Raw genomic sequence first — 20,178 nt, 5'->3', positions numbered from 1 at the left:
TGCTAACTGCTGGATGACTCCGTAAATTTTAGTTTTGTGAATTTTCGCAACAAATATGTATTCAAAAATGCATCGGACTCAGTGTGCAAGGTTTCTGTGCGTAGTTCGTCAAACGAACAAGTGAACAGGTTGAAATGCTTGAGAGCCCTTTGTACCCGTTCTGTCACAATGAGGGTAATACATTTTTGATATTTTTCATAATCTGATGCTAAATGATGACCGTCAGAGCCGTAAGCGACCTGTGTGGCATAAAGCAGCCCTTCTCCCCTCAGCAGGTGAGGAAGGACAGAGGGGAGGGAACGGACATCTGTTGGACCTTTGTCTCCAAGCCCTGCATTGTCTGGACCAGGTGTTTGTTCTCCTCCTCCACCTCTCGTAGCTTTCGTACACTTCGCTCTTGGCCAGCTCCGTAACCTTATTTACCATCTGCAAAGCCAGCTCCTTTTGGAACTTGTCCTGCAGTTCCCATTTCTCGTCCTGCATCTTTTGGACTTTTGTGTCCAGCAGGCTGATGCTTGTCTTTGAGATCTGCTGGGACTTGGCCAAGTCCTTTTGGAACTTGTCCTGCAGTACCTTTTTCTCGTCCTGCATCTTTTGGACTTTTGTGTCCAGCAGGCTGATGCTTGTCTTTGAGCGCTGCTGGGACTCGGACAGGTCCTTTTAGAACTTGTCCTGCAGTTCCCATTTCTCGTCCTGCATCTTTTGGACTTTTGTGTCCAGCAGGCTGATGCTTGTCTTTGAGATCTGCTGGGACTTGGCCAAGTCCTTTTGGAACTTGTCCTGCAGTACCTTTTTCTCGTCCTGCATCTTTTGGACTTTTGTGTCCAGCAGGCTGATTCTTGTCTTTGAGCGCTGCTGGAACTCGGACAGGTCCTATTGGAACTTGTCCACCAGTTCCCATTTCTCGTCCTGCCTCTTTTGGACTTTTGTGTCCAGCAGGCTGATGCTTGTCTTTGAGATCTGCTGGGACTCGGCCAGGTCCTTTTGGAACTTGTCCTGCAGTTCCCATTTCTCGTCCTGCATCTTTTGGACTTTTGTGTCCAGCAGGCTGATGCTTGTCTTTGAGATCTGCTGGGACTTGGCCAAGTCCTTTTGGAACTTGTCCTGCAGTACCTTTTTCTCGTCCTGCATCTTTTGGACTTTTGTGTCCAGCAGGCTGATGCTTGTCTTTGAGCGCTGCTGGAACTCGGACAGGTCCTATTGGAACTTGTCCACCAGTTCCCATTTCTCGTCCTGTATCTTTTGGACTTTTGTGTCCAGCAGGCTGATGCTTGTCTTTGAGATCTGCTGGGACTTGGCCAAGTCCTTTTGGAACTTGTCCTGCAGTACCTTTTTCTCGTCCTGCATCTTTTGGACTTTTGTGTCCAGCAGGCTGATGCTTGTCTTTGAGCGCTGCTGGGACTCGGACAGGTCCTTTTGGAACTGGTCCACCAGTTCCCTTTTCTCGTCCTGCAGCTGTTGGACTTTTGTTTCCAGCAGGCTGATGCTTGTCTTTGAGCTCTGTTGGGATTTGGCTACGTCCTTTTGGAACTTGTCCTGCAGTTCCTTTTTCTCATCCTGCATCTTTTGGACTTGTGTCTCCAGCAGGCTGAAGCTCTTCTTTGAGCTCTGCTGGGCCTTTGCCAGGTCGTTTTGGAACTTGTCCTGCAGTTCCTTTTTCTCGTCCTGCACCTTTTGGACTTGTCTCTCCAGCAGGCGGATGCTCGTCTTTGAGCTCTGCTGGGACTCGGCCAGGTCCTTTTGGAACTTGTCCTGCAGTTCCCATTTCTCGTCCTGCCTCTTTTGGACTTTTGTGTCCAGCAGGCTGATGCTTGTCTTTGAGATCTGCTGGGACTTGGCCAAGTCCTTTTGGAACTTGTCCTGCAGTACCTTTTTCTCGTCCTGCATCTTTTGGACTTTTGTGTCCAGCAGGCTGATGCTTGTCTTTGAGCTCTGTTGGGATTTGGCTACGTCCTTTTGGAACTTGTCCTGCAGTTCCTTTTTCTCATCCTGCATCTTTTGGACTTGTGTCTCCAGCAGGCTGAAGCTCTTCTTTGAGCTCTGCTGGGCCTTTGCCAGGTCGTTTTGGAACTTGTCCTGCAGTTCCTTTTTCTCGTCCTGCACCTTTTGGACTTGTCTCTCCAGCAGGCGGATGCTTGTCTTTGAGCGCTGCTGGAACTCGGACAGGTCCTATTGGAACTTGTCCACCAGTTCCCATTTCTCGTCCTGCATCTTTTGGACTTTTGTGTCCAGCAGGCTGATGCTTGTCTTTGAGATCTGCTGGGACTTGGCCAAGTCCTTTTGGAACTTGTCCTGCAGTTCCCATTTCTCGTCCTGCATCTTTTGGACTTTTGTGTCCAGCAGGCTGATGCTTGTCTTTGAGATCTGCTGGGACTTGGCCAAGTCCTTTTGGAACTTGTCCTGCAGTACCTTTTTCTCGTCCTGCATCTTTTGGACTTTTGTGTCCAGCAGGCTGATGCTTGTCTTTGAGCGCTGCTGGAACTCGGACAGGTCCTATTGGAACTTGTCCACCAGTTCCCATTTCTCGTCCTGTATCTTTTGGACTTTTGTGTCCAGCAGGCTGATGCTTGTCTTTGAGATCTGCTGGGACTTGGCCAAGTCCTTTTGGAACTTGTCCTGCAGTACCTTTTTCTCGTCCTGCATCTTTTGGACTTTTGTGTCCAGCAGGCTGATGCTTGTCTTTGAGCGCTGCTGGGACTCGGACAGGTCCTTTTGGAACTGGTCCACCAGTTCCCTTTTCTCGTCCTGCAGCTGTTGGACTTTTGTTTCCAGCAGGCTGATGCTTGTCTTTGAGCTCTGTTGGGATTTGGCTACGTCCTTTTGGAACTTGTCCTGCAGTTCCTTTTTCTCATCCTGCATCTTTTGGACTTGTGTCTCCAGCAGGCTGAAGCTCTTCTTTGAGCTCTGCTGGGCCTTTGCCAGGTCGTTTTGGAACTTGTCCTGCAGTTCCTTTTTCTCGTCCTGCACCTTTTGGACTTGTCTCTCCAGCAGGCGGATGCTCGTCTTTGAGCTCTGCTGGGACTCGGCCAGGTCCTTTTGGAACTTGTCCTGCAGTTCCCATTTCTCGTCCTGCCTCTTTTGGACTTTTGTGTCCAGCAGGCTGATGCTTGTCTTTGAGATCTGCTGGGACTTGGCCAAGTCCTTTTGGAACTTGTCCTGCAGTACCTTTTTCTCGTCCTGCATCTTTTGGACTTTTGTGTCCAGCAGGCTGATGCTTGTCTTTGAGCTCTGTTGGGATTTGGCTACGTCCTTTTGGAACTTGTCCTGCAGTTCCTTTTTCTCATCCTGCATCTTTTGGACTTGTGTCTCCAGCAGGCTGAAGCTCTTCTTTGAGCTCTGCTGGGCCTTTGCCAGGTCGTTTTGGAACTTGTCCTGCAGTTCCTTTTTCTCGTCCTGCACCTTTTGGACTTGTCTCTCCAGCAGGCGGATGCTTGTCTTTGAGCGCTGCTGGAACTCGGACAGGTCCTATTGGAACTTGTCCACCAGTTCCCATTTCTCGTCCTGCATCTTTTGGACTTTTGTGTCCAGCAGGCTGATGCTTGTCTTTGAGATCTGCTGGGACTTGGCCAAGTCCTTTTGGAACTTGTCCTGCAGTACCTTTTTCTCGTCCTGCATCTTTTGGACTTTTGTGTCCAGCAGGCTGATGCTTGTCTTTGAGCGCTGCTCGGACTCGGACAGGTCCTTTTGGAACTGGTCTACCAGTTCCCTTTTCTCGTCCTGCAGCTGTTGGACTTTTGTTTCCAGCAGGCTGATGCTTGTCTTTGAGCTCTGTTGGGATTTGGCTACGTCCTTTTGGAACTTGTCCTGCAGTTCCTTTTTCTCATCCTGCATCTTTTGGACTTGTGTCTCCAGCAGGCTGAAGCTCTTCTTTGAGCTCTGCTGGGCCTTTGCCAGGTCGTTTTGGAACTTGTCCTGCAGTTCCTTTTTCTCGTCCTGCACCTTTTGGACTTGTCTCTCCAGCAGGCGGATGCTCGTCTTTGAGCTCTGCTGGGACTCGGCCAGGTCCTTTTGGAACTTGTCCTGCAGTTCCCATTTCTCGTCCTGCCTCTTTTGGACTTTTGTGTCCAGCAGGCTGATGCTTGTCTTTGAGATCTGCTGGGACTTGGCCAAGTCCTTTTGGAACTTGTCCTGCAGTACCTTTTTCTCGTCCTGCATCTTTTGGACTTTTGTGTCCAGCAGGCTGATGCTTGTCTTTGAGCGCTGCTGGGACTCGGACAGGTCCTATTGGAACTTGTCCACCAGTTCCCTTTTCTCGTCCTGCAGCTGTTGAACTTTTGTTTCCAGCAGGCTGATGCTTGTCTTTGAGCTCTGTTGGGATTTGGCTACGTCCTTTTGGAACTTGTCCTGCAGTTCCTTTTTCTCATCCTGCATCTTTTGGACTTTTGTGTCCAGCAGGCTGAAGCTCGTCTTTGAGCTCTGCTGGGCCTTTGCCAGGTCGTTTTGGAACTTATCCTGCAGTTCCTTTTTCTCGTCCTGCACCTTTTGGACTTGTCTCTCCAGCAGGCGGATGCTCGTCTTTGAGCTCTGCTGGGACTCGGCCAGGTCCTTTTGGAACTTGTCCTGCAGTTCCCATTTCTCGTCCTGCATCTTTTGGACTTTTGTGTCCAGCAGGCTGATGCTTGTCTTTGAGATCTGCTGGGACTTGGCCAAGTCCTTTTGGAACTTGTCCTGCAGTACCTTTTTCTCATCCTGCATCTTTTGGACTTTTGTGTCCAGCAGGCTGATGCTTGTCTTTGAGCGCTGCTGGAACTCGGACAGGTCCTATTGGAACTTGTCCACCAGTTCCCTTTTCTCGTCCTGCAGCTGTTGAACTTTTGTTTCCAGCAGGCTGATGCTTGTCTTTGAGCTCTGTTGGGATTTGGCTACGTCCTTTTGGAACTTGTCCTGCAGTTCCTTTTTCTCATCTTGCATCTTTTGGACTTTTGTGTCCAGCAGGCTGAAGCTCGTCTTTGAGCTCTGCTGGGCCTTTGCCAGGTCGTTTTGGAACTTATCCTGCAGTTCCTTTTTCTCGTCCTGCACCTTTTGGACTTGTCTCTCCAGCAGGCGGATGCTCGTCTTTGAGCTCTGCTGGGACTCGGCCAGGTCCTTTTGGAACTTGTCCTGCAGTTCCCATTTCTCGTCCTGCATCTTTTGGACTTTTGTGTCCAGCAGGCTGATGCTTGTCTTTGAGATCTGCTGGGACTTGGCCAAGTCCTTTTGGAACTTGTCCTGCAGTACCTTTTTCTCATCCTGCATCTTTTGGACTTTTGTGTCCAGCAGGCTGATGCTTGTCTTTGAGCGCTGCTGGAACTCGGACAGGTCCTATTGGAACTTGTCCACCAGTTCCCTTTTCTCGTCCTGCAGCTGTTGAACTTTTGTTTCCAACAGGCTGATGCTTGTCTTTGAGCTCTGTTGGGATTTGGCTACGTCCTTTTGGAACTTGTCCTGCAGTTCCTTTTTCTCATCCTGCATCTTTTGGAATTTTGTGTCCAGCAGGCTGAAGCTCGTCTTTGAGCTCTGCTGGGCCTTTGCCAGGTCGTTTTGGAACTTGTCCTGCAGTTCCTTTTTCTCGTCCTGCACCTTTTGGACTTGTCTCTCCAGCAGGCGGATGCTCGTCTTTGAGCTCTGCTGGGACTCGGCCAGGTCCTTTTGGAACTTGTCCTGCAGTTCCCATTTCTCGTCCTGCATCTTTTGGACTTTTGTGTCCAGCAGGCTGATGCTTGTCTTTGAGATCTGCTGGGACTTGGCCAAGTCCTTTTGGAACTTGTCCTGCAGTACCTTTTTCTCGTCCTGCATCTTTTGGACTTTTGTGTCCAGCAGGCTGATGCTTGTCTTTGAGCGCTGCTGGAACTCGGACAGGTCCTATTGGAACTTGTCCACCAGTTCCCTTTTCTCGTCCTGCAGCTGTTGAACTTTTGTTTCCAACAGGCTGATGCTTGTCTTTGAGCTCTGTTGGGATTTGGCTACGTCCTTTTGGAACTTGTCCTGCAGTTCCTTTTTCTCATCCTGCATCTTTTGGACTTTTGTGTCCAGCAGGCTGAAGCTCGTCTTTGAGCTCTGCTGGGCCTTTGCCAGGTCGTTTTGGAACTTGTCCTGCAGTTCCTTTTTCTCGTCCTGCACCTTTTGGACTTGTCTCTCCAGCAGGCGGATGCTCGTCTTTGAGCTCTGCTGGGACTCGGCCAGGTCCTTTTGGAACTTGTCCTGCAGTTCCCATTTCTCGTCCTGCATCTTTTGGACTTTTGTGTCCAGCAGGCTGATGCTTGTCTTTGAGATCTGCTGGGACTTGGCCAAGTCCTTTTGGAACTTGTCCTGCAGTACCTTTTTCTCATCCTGCATCTTTTGGACTTTTGTGTCCAGCAGGCTGATGCTTGTCTTTGAGCGCTGCTGGAACTCGGACAGGTCCTATTGGAACTTGTCCACCAGTTCCCTTTTCTCGTCCTGCAGCTGTTGAACTTTTGTTTCCAACAGGCTGATGCTTGTCTTTGAGCTCTGTTGGGATTTGGCTACGTCCTTTTGGAACTTGTCCTGCAGTTCCTTTTTCTCATCCTGCATCTTTTGGAATTTTGTGTCCAGCAGGCTGAAGCTCATCTTTGAGCTCTGCTGGGCCTTTGCCAGGTCGTTTTGGAACTTGTCCTGCAGTTCCTTTTTCTCGTCCTGCACCTATTGGACTTGTCTCTCCAGCAGGCGGATGCTCGTCTTTGAGCTCTGCTGGGACTCGGCCAGGTCCTTTTGGAACTTGTCCTGCAGTTCCCATTTCTCGTCCTGCATCTTTTGGACTTTTGTGTCCAGCAGGCTGATGCTTGTCTTTGAGATCTGCTGGGACTTGGCCAAGTCCTTTTGGAACTTGTCCTGCAGTACCTTTTTCTCGTCCTGCATCTTTTGGACTTTTGTGTCCAGCAGGCTGATGCTTGTCTTTGAGCGCTGCTGGAACTCGGACAGGTCCTATTGGAACTTGTCCACCAGTTCCCTTTTCTCGTCCTGCAGCTGTTGAACTTTTGTTTCCAACAGGCTGATGCTTGTCTTTGAGCTCTGTTGGGATTTGGCTACGTCCTTTTGGAACTTGTCCTGCAGTTCCTTTTTCTCATCCTGCATCTTTTGGACTTTTGTGTCCAGCAGGCTGAAGCTCGTCTTTGAGCTCTGCTGGGCCTTTGCCAGGTCGTTTTGGAACTTGTCCTGCAGTTCCTTTTTCTCGTCCTGCACCTTTTGGACTTGTCTCTCCAGCAGGCGGATGCTCGTCTTTGAGCTCTGCTGGGACTCGGCCAGGTCCTTTTGGAACTTGTCCTGCAGTTCCCATTTCTCGTCCTGCATCTTTTGGACTTTTGTGTCCAGCAGGCTGATGCTTGTCTTTGAGATCTGCTGGGACTTGGCCAAGTCCTTTTGGAACTTGTCCTGCAGTACCTTTTTCTCATCCTGCATCTTTTGGACTTTTGTGTCCAGCAGGCTGATGCTTGTCTTTGAGCGCTGCTGGAACTCGGACAGGTCCTATTGGAACTTGTCCACCAGTTCCCTTTTCTCGTCCTGCAGCTGTTGAACTTTTGTTTCCAACAGGCTGATGCTTGTCTTTGAGCTCTGTTGGGATTTGGCTACGTCCTTTTGGAACTTGTCCTGCAGTTCCTTTTTCTCATCCTGCATCTTTTGGAATTTTGTGTCCAGCAGGCTGAAGCTCGTCTTTGAGCTCTGCTGGGCCTTTGCCAGGTCGTTTTGGAACTTGTCCTGCAGTTCCTTTTTCTCGTCCTGCACCTATTGGACTTGTCTCTCCAGCAGGCGGATGCTCGTCTTTGAGCTCTGCTGGGACTCGGCCAGGTCCTTTTGGAACTTGTCCTGCAGTTCCCATTTCTCGTCCTGCATCTTTTGGACTTTTGTGTCCAGCAGGCTGATGCTTGTCTTTGAGATCTGCTGGGACTTGGCCAAGTCCTTTTGGAACTTGTCCTGCAGTACCTTTTTCTCGTCCTGCATCTTTTGGACTTTTGTGTCCAGCAGGCTGATGCTTGTCTTTGAGCGCTGCTGGAACTCGGACAGGTCCTATTGGAACTTGTCCACCAGTTCCCTTTTCTCGTCCTGCAGCTGTTGAACTTTTGTTTCCAACAGGCTGATGCTTGTCTTTGAGCTCTGTTGGGATTTGGCTACGTCCTTTTGGAACTTGTCCTGCAGTTTCTTTTTCTCATCCTGCATCTTTTGGACTTTTGTGTCCAGCAGGCTGAAGCTCGTCTTTGAGCTCTGCTGGGCCTTTGCCAGGTCGTTTTGGAACTTGTCCTGCAGTTCCTTTTTCTCGTCCTGCACCTTTTGGACTTGTCTCTCCAGCAGGCGGATGCTCGTCTTTGAGCTCTGCTGGGACTCGGCCAGGTCCTTTTGGAACTTGTCCTGCAGTTCCCATTTCTCGTCCTGCATCTTTTGGACTTTTGTGTCCAGCAGGCTGATGCTTGTCTTTGAGATCTGCTGGGACTTGGCCAAGTCCTTTTGGAACTTGTCCTGCAGTTCCTTTTTCTCATCCTGCATCTTTTGGACTTGTGTCTCCAGCAGGCTGATGCTCGTCTTCGTTAACTAACCTTATTATATATTACAGTATAATTACCGTTTTCATTTCAAATACAACAAATTTGTATTCAAAAATGCATCGGACTCAGTGTGCAAGGTTTCTGTGTGTAGTTCGTCAAACGAACAAGTGAGCAGGTTGAAATGCTTGAGAGCCCTTTGTACCCGTTCTGTCACAATGAGGGTAATACATTTTTGATATTTTTCATAATCTGATGCTAAATGATGACCGTCAGAGCCGTAAGCGACCTGTGTGGCATAAAGCAGCCCTTCTCCCCTCAGCAGGTGAGGAATGACAGAGGGGAGGGAGATGGAGGTGAGGTGTATGGATGAAGGGTGTTTTTTTACACATATATACATTAATATGTACTGTATATATTGTGGGAAAGCCTGAGTACCAGAAGAAAACCCTTTTACGTTGGAGTTGAGGAAGGACAGAGGGGAGGGAGATGGAGGTTAGGTGTATGGATGAAGGGTGTTTTTTTACACATATATACATTAATATGTACTGTATATATTTTGGGAAAACCTGAGCACCAGGAGAAAACCAATTTACGTTGAGGAAGGACAGAGGGGAGGGAGGTGGAGGTGAGGTAGATGGGTTGAGGAGAAAAACCCTTTCAGAGGGAGGGGGGGGGGGGGCTACTGTTGTCCAACCTAAGCTGAACAATCAGCAGCCTCCTCCACCTTATCGTGACCGTCACGCCTGTTTTTTCGGTGCATGAAGCTCAAGAAACCCTTATTCTGCTTCTCCTCACGTTTTTTCTCCTCCTTCTCCCGCTTGGCTTCCTTCTTCTTCTCCTTCTCATGCATCTTGTCCTTCATCTTCTGCAGTTCTGCCTGCTCATCCTGTATCTTCGTCCTGAAGAGAAAGGCTAGAGGAGAGGTCCTCTTCTTCTTCAGGTTCAGACAGAGCTTCTCCAGGTCCCTGTTGTCCTTCTGGACCTCTTGGACTCTAGTCTCACAACTCTGTGCTTCGTTGGCCAGCTCCTTTATGAGTTTGTCCTCCATTGATTTGACATGAACGGACATCTGTTGGACCTTTGTGTCCAAGCCCTGCATTGTCTGGACCAGGTGTTTGTTCTCCTCCTCCACCTCTCGTAGCTTTGTGGCCAACACTTCGCTCTTGGCCAGCTCCGTAACCTTATTTACCATCTGCAAAGCCAGCTCCTTTTGGAACTTGTCCTGCAGTACCTTTTTCTCGTCCTGCATCTTTTGGACTTTTGTTTCCAGCAGGCTGATGCTTGTCTTTGAGCTCTGCTGGGACTCGGCCAGGTCCTTTTGGAACTTGTCCTGCAGTTCCCATTTCTCGTCCTGCATCTTTTGGACTTTTGTGTCCAGCAGGCTGATGCTTGTCTTTGAGCTCTGCTGGGACTCGGACAGGTCCTTTTGGAACTTGTCCACCAGTTCCCAGTTCTCTTCCTGCAGCTGTTGGACTTTTGTCTCCAGCAGGCAGATGCTTGTCTTTGAGCTCTGCTGGGCCTTGGCCAGGTCCTTTTGGAACTTGTCCTCCATTTCCCTTTTCTCGTCCTCCAGCTGTTTGACTTTTGTGTCCAGCAGGCTGATGCATGTGTACCAGCTCTGCTGGGACTGGACCAGGTCCTTTTGGAACTTTGCCTGCAGCGCCTCTCTCTCGTCCATCAGTTGGACGTTCACCTTCTGCCGGTCTTCAGTCTCCAGCCCCTGGTTGCTTTTTTGTGCGGCCTTTTTTAACCGGAACTTTGCAAGGAGGATGTCATACTTCCGACTTTTGAGATGCCTGGCTTGCTTCTCCTCCTCCGTCTCAAAATGTTCACTCAGCTGGTCGTCCTTCTCCCCTTGCTTCTGCATGGTTTCGTAGTAGATTGTATCTGTATTAGATTGTATCTCTCGATCGGACTGCAACATCACAAATAAAGGATGTATTTGTCCAGTACCTGTACCTATTTATAAATACTCACTGCCTTTCATCCTTTGATGTCACTGTGTGAGGTCATCAGAATGGACATCAAAGGAAGAATGGAATGTAAAAAGAATCAAGCGGTGATGTCATCACTGAAGGAATGGAGATGGAATAGATGAAATGGAATGCAATAGATGGAATGGAGTGTTTGTGTGACTCCACCCTCAATTGATATAAATGTTTTAGACAAAATAAATAAATATTTTTTCAAACTCTTTATATCAAGATCTCTGTAATAAAATTAATTAATAGGTAATAAGCCCTATTACCTGTTAACCTTATTACCTATTAACCTTATTATATATTACGGTATAATTACCGTTTTCATTTCAAATACATTTATTATCTCAGTGGATTAGCATAGTGTGGAAACCGTGTGCTTAATCTTTCCCAGCTCCATCTAAATCGCCTGAATTTACCGCGTGTATCAACAACAACTACCACAACAACTATCTACTGGAATTAGGCCGGAAGGAGGAGAGGACAGCGCTCGGGAATCATGCAAGGCACGTTAACGTTTTTGCTGAATGCATGGTGTGCATTCATGGTGTGACTTCGAGAATGCAATGATCCGTCAGTCTAACGTGTTAACTTGTCAGTAGTTCTAATGTTAACAGAAGCCTGAATGCAGCGCCCACCGCCAGCGACAATGCATTTAGCAGCTAATATTCTAAGATAAACGGCTAGGCTAAATTTCCATTCACGATGAGATAGCGAAACATTACTTAACACTGCTAAGGAAAGGAAAGGCATGCTTTTAATCAGCAATGTCAGCAAGAAACAACCTATTCAGAGCATTCGGAGAGAATCTTGCTTTGCAAACAGAGATGCAGTAACGTCCTCTTCCGTAATTCAGTGCAGTTCAGTTCAGTTTACAGTGCATTGTCTTTCTGCCTTTTCTGCTTCTGCGTTCAGATTTTGTCAAACAAAGCATTGTACAGTTTTTTTTTTGTAATGCGTTTTCTGACTCCTTTTATAGCTTTTTGGGATTACTGAGACGTTATTACATGTTATTACCATTCTCCACAAACTACAGTCTCCAAGACACCTTTTTAAAGCAAGCATTAAAACCTTCATGAAGGTAGTATTTTATGCAGGGCTTTTACATGAGACTGCTTTGATTTTAGTTAGGTTTACCTAATACACTGTTAACTGACTGTGTGCAGTTTTGTAGACAATCGCAATAAATATTTCAGTATGTTTATGCTTCTTTCTCTGCCTGTAGGTGAGTACTAGTCAGGATGACGATGCCACACGTAGGGGCAGTATTTGGAGCAATAGCAGGAGTGATGGCCATCATGCTGCACTCCTCCATTCACAAGATTGAAGAAGGACACCTTGCTGTATACTACAGGTATCACGCTCTGTTGTTTCTAAGAGGCCTATTTCCTCACAACGATTATACATTTTGTCTGGATGTGGAAATATAATCTGGGATCCAGAGACCTGCATTCTTCAAACCTGTTTAACTAAATGGAGAGAGGCCATTGCCACACACTTGTCAGCTCAGGATTTTCCCTTCCAGACAGGAACATCTGAGGAGCTCTGAAGTGTTTTGAACTTCACAACTACAATATAATATATGAGACATAATCTAGATATCAAAGCTCAATTGTTGATTATGTTCATAAGTTGATCAAAATAATATACACTCTGTGATTTAATGCAAATGTATTCAACCACACCCTCAAAAAGTATTGTTACACCCAAATAAACACACTTCAAACAAGTCAGGCCAACTAATTAGTTTGTTTTTGTTTCAGGGGTGGGGCCTTGCTGACGTCTCCCAATGGTCCTGGATATCACATTATGCTGCCTTTCATTACCACCTTCAGATCAGTGCAGGTAAATTTACCTTCAGCCGTGGTCTGTTAGCAGAGACGTGCAATTTAAGAGTCAACCAGGAGGTGCTGATGCATCAAAACCAGAATTGGATCTTCTATAAATAAATCAGCTGCAGCATGCAAACAGTTGCCATTAAACTATGGTTGCATCGGCTTTATTTTACACCAAGTTTATGCCCTATATATATATATATATATATAATACAATTATATCCAGGATTAGCCTTTACTTGCTCATTTATTTTGTTCTGCATTGCACAGCATTAAAAAAAATTAGCATTAACTCTAAAATCCATTGAAATGTAAATTAAATTGCAGAAATATGAAATGAGAATTATTCTGCATATTGTATGTATTACACAGGTTAAATTAAAAGTATGTACTACTTTTATTTAGGGTTTTTTGTATAAGTTAGGAACATACAACTTTTAAATCCAGATGCATATTTAGAAAGGGCCTATGTAGTCTGAGAATCATCTTCATCATCAAATCATTTGATCATCACTTAATTTTTGTGTTTAAGACCACTCTCCAAACTGATGAGATCAAGAATGTGCCTTGTGGAACAAGGTAAGGTTTTTATGTTTTGTTTTCATGAACTTTTAGATGCAACTGTGAAGAAAATGATCCAATCATGAAGCTGATTATGTATTTAAAAGTTTTTTCTTTTCTACAGTGGTGGTGTGATGATCTATTTCGTCACTTCAGTACAGCCTGGTTGGATATGAACATGACCCCCAACATCTCAACATCTAGAACTAGTCTTAATGAAGCACACATCTGCATTAGTACGGCTGATTTCTGAAATAAAATTCATAAGAAATTAGAGGAGACAACAACAACATTAACATTAAGATAACAATATTAGCAATAAACACAAGTTAACTGTTTTTTTTTGGACTTTCATTTAATTCTGAGCAAACTGCATCAAGTCACAAAATTTCTGTCATTGTAAAAAAATAAAGTACAGGAAGTCACAACCTCGAATTATTATCCACTCAATAGGGAGTGCTGCAAATAAATATAGTTCAATAAAAGGCAACCTGAAAACACTGTTCTGAAAACAGCGGCAGCACTGATCATTGCTTTCCCTTAGTCTTATATAGACAAGAATTTTAAATTTAGCAATTTATTTTATAGGATTATTTTTGATGCCACCTACAGGTGTACAATAAAAAATATGAATCACTCTCCACAGTGAGATACTTTGACTGCGTTTCCCGAAAGTTGAAAGGCGTTCCCTGAGCTCGAACTTTACAAGGACCGTTACATCAGTGATTAAAAAAAAAAAACGCTAAAATGTTTACTTTTTCTGGGCTAAAATAAATGTTGACACGTCAGTATCATTGCTCATGATCACTTTCGAGGTATCGGTTTGTTGTCAGTCATGATTATCCAGTACCCATTCAAAAAGTATTCCTGGCTATTGCATTAAGAGTGCAGACCTTGCTCACATCTGCCACCTTCAGGCCATACTCTGGTGCTGAGAAAGCAGCTCCCATCGACACACAGGTGTTCCTGCATAATGGAAACATTAGACAGATGGCAACAACAACAAAAAGTTAGGCTATAAGTTGTTTTCCTTATAGTTGCGAGAAATCTTGTGATGCATTTTAGCGTGAGGGGAAAAAACATGCATACCTGAACTTCATGGCAGAATCTCTACTGGAGCGGGCTGAGCAGTGAAACTCTTGAGCCCCCGACCCCTCTAAGATTCTCTGCAGGTTCCTCTCAGAAATACCCCCTCCTGTATTAAAACAATAAACTATAACTAAAAAACCCACATATACATTTTACAAGACAAAAGCAATATTACTAACCTGGCATGATGACAATTCTCCCTTTAGCCTGTTGAGTGGAAGAAAGGGTGGAGAGTAGGGCATAAGAATTTATATACTGTGTATATATATATATATATATATATATATATATATATATATGTATACATACTTGATCGATGAGGCGTTTGATGAGGGGGAGTCCCTCCAAAGCAGAGCTGTCGCAGCCACTTGTCAACACACGCTGGAACCCTAATGATACCAGAGTCTCCAGAGCCACCACCGGGTCATGAACCATGTCAAAAGCTGCAGGAAGATCAATATCAGTTTCAGAACATGAAGTCTGTGATACCGTTTCTATCAAAGCTGCCAGCAGATGCACAAAGTTTCAAAAGCTTTAAGTCCACATTTGATTTGATGGGCCGTTACCTCGGTGGAAGGTGATAGGCAAAGGTCGAGCAGCAGCTAGGGAGAAAAAAGTACATGAAAAAATACATGAAACGATGCAAAACCTCAACTGTTATGTTGCATCATAAAGGGCTTTTACATTCGGAATATGCCTCCTCTTTTTGTTCTCTATACCCAGTTGCTTATTCAATGCATACTTTAGACTGGTACATTTACTTTAATTCATACTGTGTTTTGTGAGTCACTGTCAACACAGTTATCTTTGTTATGGCTTATTGCTACAATATTTTCTATTACTGACATGTTCTGTGTAATATAATGTAGAAGTAATCAAAAATACTATATAATACTACATAGAAAAATATATATATATGTTGAGGACAAATGTCACTTTGTATATCCAATATTTTTTGTATATATTGCCACATACATGATGTCCTTAGGTGTGTGCTATTGAAAAGAAATGTGATTATTGTTTGTTTGTGTAACGGTAATATTTTCAAATAGTGCTTTTGGTGAAGTTTCCTGTTTTGGTCAGATTTAAAGAAAGATAATAGGACTTTTCTGTTATGCAAACGGGATCTAATCTGGAACTGAAGAGGTCATACCCAGTAAATCCATACAGAGCTCCGCATCCACCCGTCCATCCTCTGTCAGGGCCCCCAGCACTAGTCCGTCGGCCCCGTTGCTCTTCATCAGCTCTATGTCCTTCCTCATCACCTCCACTTCCTGGTCCGAGTACAGGAAGTCCCCCCCACGAGGCCGTATCATCACGTAGACTGGGATTTTGACATACTGCTTCACTACCTGCAGCAGACCTGTGCCAAAGTAGATAATGGTGACATACGTGATGTTATGTGCTTGTTTGGTCCCGGCAGATACTGAACAGTTTAGGGTTATGAATGAATGTAATTGTAGAGGGTTGAACTGGGCTGACCTTGACTGGGAGTGAGTCCTCCCTCCAGAAGACTAGTGCACAGTTCAAGTCGACCTGCACCTGTCGGGAGAAACAAACACTCTCATGTACCTTTATGATCTGTGGACTTTGGGAAATGAAATAACACTGCACACCCATTTAATACTCAGCATTGAGTTCGGACTAGATCACAAAACAGCACTTGAATTATCTGATTGACAATTCAAGTTCTGCCCCCCCTCCTCACAAACAATGTCTGTATTACCTCTTTAGCAACTAAGTCATGGTGTGTTTAACAGAAAATTGAACATCGTTCACTACACATTACCAACCTCCTCGTTCAGCATTGACAGCAGACTCCACGGAGTCTACACACGCCTCCATTAAATAACTCTCTGCCATCCTGACAGTCTGGACAGTGGGACGGACGGACGTGAACACAAGAGAGAAGAATTGTACATGTATGAGCTAAAACGTACACAAACATTCAGCTAAAAGGTCACCTCCACAGCTACTACCTGTCCAATCCACTTCCTATCGATTCATGGGACCTATCAGTCGATTGGCAGTGATATGAAGTTAGTGCATTTCGGTGGACTCTGAATTCAGCTGCAGCGTTTCCGGGATAGTTGAATTTGAGACACACGGTCTCGCGAGTGGGCGGTGCTGTAGTGGGTTACGCGGCACTACTGGGCTATACGGTGGGTGACCGCCCACGGAGGATACGCTAAGACTCAAAACAAGCACCTGCCTGGACGTCCCGTCTCTCAAAAATACAATTTAGGAAATACAACATACTACACCATTCTGTTATTTATGTTGGGTATCATGTTTTCCATCCAACAAATAAAAAAATAAAATAAAATGACTCGTTTTTTTCCTCTGACGTCATGAGGTCAAAGTTGAACTGTTGGTTAGGAAACATGTTTGTTATGTGATAACAGCGCGGCTACATCTTTCAAACAAGCGTCTTTCGTTTAGCCCTGCAGGACCAGCTCGGCGCTAGCTGGCATTAGCTACAGCTCAAAGATGTTACTCTCTTCACTACGGACAACCGTGTTTTACGGTTGCAGGAATGCGGGCTTTCAACACAGCAGTGTGAGTACCGGTATATGGCTAGCTGCTGATGCTAGCTAGCTACCTGGCTAGGGAAGCATGGAAAAGGTCAGACACTACAATGCAAGTACTGTAATTATGAAGCAATTACGTCAGGCGTGGTTGAAAAGCTAACACGTCAGCCAAATAATTTTGTTTCATGTTGGTTTTGTTTTCAACGTTTGTGTAAGTTATTTAACTTGACCTGCCTGGTTGTACTCTGCAGCAGTCACGTATTTCTGTCAGTCAAAGTAACAGCTAAATTAAACGTTATTCAGACGTAAGCATCAACTGTCAAATGAACGTACGAGCTGGGAAATAAAGCTGGGAAACGAAACGAATTAATGGATGAACATATGGTATAAGTTTCATAATGATATATCATTTGGCGTTATTGCAGTTTCCAATAGTTAAATGGTCTCAACGACCAAACATCAAACCAACCAACTTGCAGTCCCGAATCTCTTCACTGGCCATCAGGTCAAAGTATAGGTATCAGAAGTGACAGCTAACAGGAGAAAGGAAGTGTCATGTGGGTTAATCACGTGCGACATGGCAAACTTATGTGGACAGCCGAATATTACAATATTACTAATAGGTGATTGTACTCTCAAACCATCGATATGCTGCTTTAAGAGCCCCACTCTTTGTCATAAGGTTGGAAGCACACTTTTGTTTAATATTCCATTGTATGCTGTGGAATTATGGTTTCTTTAATGTAATAAAATACACTTTTATTCTTTTACATCAGCGGAGTCCACAGCTAAGACAATGGCTCATGAAGAGAGGTCAGAGCACCATCACAGCACAGGCGGGGGCCTCCTCTGCTCCGGCAGCAGCATCTGTCCCCAACGCGGCCACAAATCGCATATTGGGTCGCTGGTTACTGGGATGCAGCGGGCTGGTGGTTGGGGCTGTTGTCTTGGGTGGTGTCACAAGGTAAAATGACTGAAAAATGATGTGTCTGGATATACGACATCCTTGTATTGAAGTGGTGTTTACAGGTTCTTACTGTATAATGTGCATTTGTTTCAATCAGGCTAACAGAATCTGGGCTTTCCATGGTTGACTGGCATCTGGTGAGAGAGATGAAGCCACCTCAGACACAAGCAGAGTGGGAGGCTGAGTTTTCCAAGTACCAACAGTTTCCTGAATTCAAAATGTAAGGCTCCATCTTTCCTGTTTACCCTGTCAAGAAATGTAATCATGATAAGAGCACAGCTTTCACAATTACATTGAATTTTAAATTTCTGATCTTGTGGTCCTTGTGTTTTCCCAGAATGAATCATGGCATGACTTTGCCAGAGTTTAAGTTTATCTTCTACATGGAGTGGGGTCATCGTATGTGGGGAAGGCTGGTTGGACTTGCATACGTCCTCCCCACCATTTACTTCTGGAAGAAAGGATACTTTACGCGCTCCATGAAGGGAAAAGTGCTGGGGCTTTGCGGCTTTGTCTTCTTCCAGGTAAGACTCAATACAGCTGTGGTGATCATAGGAAGTTCATCGTTACTGTACCTCACTCATGGTGTTCTTTTTTTATTTTGCATGTCACGATTAGCATCGTGATGTTCATAGTGAAGTTGTTTGGGTGTTAAAAAACACATGAATGAGCGTCGTTGTCTGTGTGTCCTCTCAGGGCCTTCTAGGGTGGTACATGGTAAAAAGTGGTCTGGAGGAGAAGCCCGAGTCTTATGACGTCCCGCGGGTCAGCCAGTATCGTCTGAGTGCTCACCTTGGTTCTGCCTTGTTGCTCTACTGCGCCAGTCTCTGGACAGGGCTTACTATGCTGCTGCCTGCACACAAGGTACAGAGGCAGTCTACCTATGATCATGTCCGTCCCCAGCTTTACTACAGTCCCAGCTTCGGTCTGTGTGAGCAAATGGCACGCTGTTTTTGTTATTATTCACGAAGGCATCTTTTTCACAGCTGGCAGAAACCCAACGTCTCATGCAGTTTAGGAGGTTTGCCAAAGGAACTGGTGGACTCGTCTTCCTTACCGCTCTTTCAGGTATGGTTTGTTCTTCAGCGACTGCAACGTCAAAACATAAATGAATGCATTTCCCTAAATATAGATTGGAAAAAAATCTGAGTGATAGCAGTGCTCTCAGTGTCAAGCCTCTTTGAGGATGCAAATAGACACTTAGCTAGTTTTCATATTTGAAGGTAAGGTAACATGACGATTGCTGTAGTGCATATTCAGAGTCGGGGGAATTATAAAAAAAATGGAATTAAAATAAATACTAAATAAGGTTTTTGTATGTAATCTAATATTGCAGAATGAAAATCATAGATTTGCAGAAGATCTTAAAAAAAAGCTGTTGTTTTTTACTGCATTTATTTAGGTGCTTTTGTTGCCGGTTTGGATGCTGGGCTGGTGTACAACTCCTTCCCTAAAATGGGAGATCGATGGATCCCAGATGATCTGCTGGCGTTCTCCCCAACCCTCAAGAACATCTTTGAAAATCCCACCACTGTTCAGTTCGACCACAGAATTTTGGTACGTTATTATTTCTAAACAGAAAAATAGTCTTCTGGGCAACGTTTCAACATGAATTATAACATCCCCTGTGTTTTTTTCCAGGCGATTTCTTCTTTGACGGCGATCACAGGCCTTTATATGTTCTCAAGGAGGATGATACTGCCCAGGAGGGCTAAGATCGCCATCAGCCTCCTCACAGCAATGGCCTATGGACAGGTAGGTTGTCAGTCAGCCCAGAAACATATACAGTCAATCCATTACTCCTCAGTGTAACTGAACTCTGCTTGTGCTCCTCAGGTTGCCCTTGGCATCAGCACCCTGTTACTGTATGTCCCCACTCCACTGGCAGCAACTCACCAGTCTGGCTCTGTGGCTCTGCTCTCGCTGGCCATTTGGGTTCTGGCAGAGCTCCGCAAGATGCCCAAGTAAACGCCTGCTCCATTCTGGACAAAATCAATCCCTAAGAACCACACCTCAGGCATCTAAGAGCCAGCAGATTCATTGTGAATGAGGCCTTCAGAGAGAAAAAATAAAAGCGTAAATAATGGAGAAATGCTCCACTGAACACTGGACCTTTTTATGCATAATTATACCGAAGCATCTCTCCTGCGGTGCTGCAATGTAATCCTCATGTGGTGACACTGAAGTATTCCATCACACGGTTATTGAAGCGGTGTTATTAGTGTTGTTGGTAATTACAAGTACACATCAAGGCTGTCAGTGAGGAACCGTCTGTAAGATTTGTGGATGCGAGTTCTCATCATAGGATGACAACCTAATATGAAGTGTTTTGTTTTGCAAGGAATTAAATGTATGCAAAAGCAAAAACAAGAACATTAACAGTTTCTCTCCGGACTTAAAAAAAACATCAACATGATTTAAATCAAAGGATATGCATTTGGTTTGCAGCCAGTCAGAATCCTACAGGAATATCTCAAATAGACTGACTTTAACAGGGCTGTAAATTTGGCTAAACAGTTGTTTGCCTATTGTCTTGTCTGGTCACACACTGCCTATTAGTTGAATCAGATGTGGCTGTTGGGATTGTATATAAAATGATGTAAATTTAAGTTATGAACCATTTCTTGCTTATAAGGTTAATAAAAAAAGTTGAATTTTGATTGTTTGTAATGTATATTTGAGGGTAAAAGCATTTGTATTTTAATAAAGACAATTAATGCAGTCTTTAAGATTCAAACTCCA

General features: G+C 45.0%; 2 protein-coding genes and 1 long non-coding RNA gene across 4 annotated transcripts; 2 read left to right on the top strand and 1 right to left on the bottom strand.

Moving 5' to 3' along the window:
• The first annotated feature begins 11,659 nt into the window (after positions 1-11,659).
• On the top strand, positions 11,660-12,999 carry LOC311020994. Its single transcript, XR_014597963.1, has 4 exons — positions 11,660-11,807; positions 12,217-12,298; positions 12,821-12,867; positions 12,974-12,999. It is a non-coding gene; the product is annotated as an uncharacterized lncRNA (long non-coding RNA).
• A 206-nt stretch (positions 13,000-13,205) lies between these two features.
• On the bottom strand, positions 13,206-16,024 carry cutc (cutC copper transporter homolog (E. coli)). 2 transcript variants are annotated; one of them, XM_084021281.1, is made up of 9 exons: positions 15,918-16,024; positions 15,732-15,810; positions 15,421-15,480; positions 15,092-15,301; positions 14,505-14,540; positions 14,248-14,381; positions 14,118-14,145; positions 13,939-14,044; positions 13,206-13,815 (listed from the first exon to the last, which is right to left on the bottom strand). In XM_084021281.1, exons 2-9 carry the CDS (start codon positions 15,799-15,801, stop codon positions 13,704-13,706), a joined length of 756 nt encoding a protein of 251 aa, XP_083877407.1. In that variant the 5' UTR covers positions 15,802-15,810; positions 15,918-16,024; the 3' UTR covers positions 13,206-13,703. The 2 variants fall into 2 exon arrangements, with proteins under 2 accessions (XP_083877407.1, XP_083877406.1); XM_084021280.1 differs by lacking the exon at positions 15,918-16,024 and having other exon boundaries at positions 13,207-13,815; positions 15,732-15,873.
• A 282-nt stretch (positions 16,025-16,306) lies between these two features.
• On the top strand, positions 16,307-20,173 carry cox15 (cytochrome c oxidase assembly homolog 15 (yeast)). The gene is made up of 9 exons (XM_084020571.1): positions 16,307-16,497; positions 17,246-17,433; positions 17,534-17,656; positions 17,774-17,960; positions 18,133-18,300; positions 18,423-18,504; positions 18,839-18,993; positions 19,078-19,191; positions 19,273-20,173. Exons 1-9 carry the CDS (start codon positions 16,429-16,431, stop codon positions 19,402-19,404), a joined length of 1,218 nt encoding a protein of 405 aa, XP_083876697.1. The 5' UTR covers positions 16,307-16,428; the 3' UTR covers positions 19,405-20,173.
• The last annotated feature ends 5 nt before the right edge of the window (positions 20,174-20,178 follow it).

The sequence above is a fragment of the Eutrigla gurnardus genome (assembly GCF_963514095.1).
Source record: "Eutrigla gurnardus genome assembly, chromosome: 11".
NCBI classification, from domain to species: domain Eukaryota; kingdom Metazoa; phylum Chordata; class Actinopteri; order Perciformes; family Triglidae; genus Eutrigla; species Eutrigla gurnardus.
The sequence above is the reverse complement of the archived record's forward strand: the minus strand, read 5'-3'. Positions and strand labels throughout refer to the sequence as shown.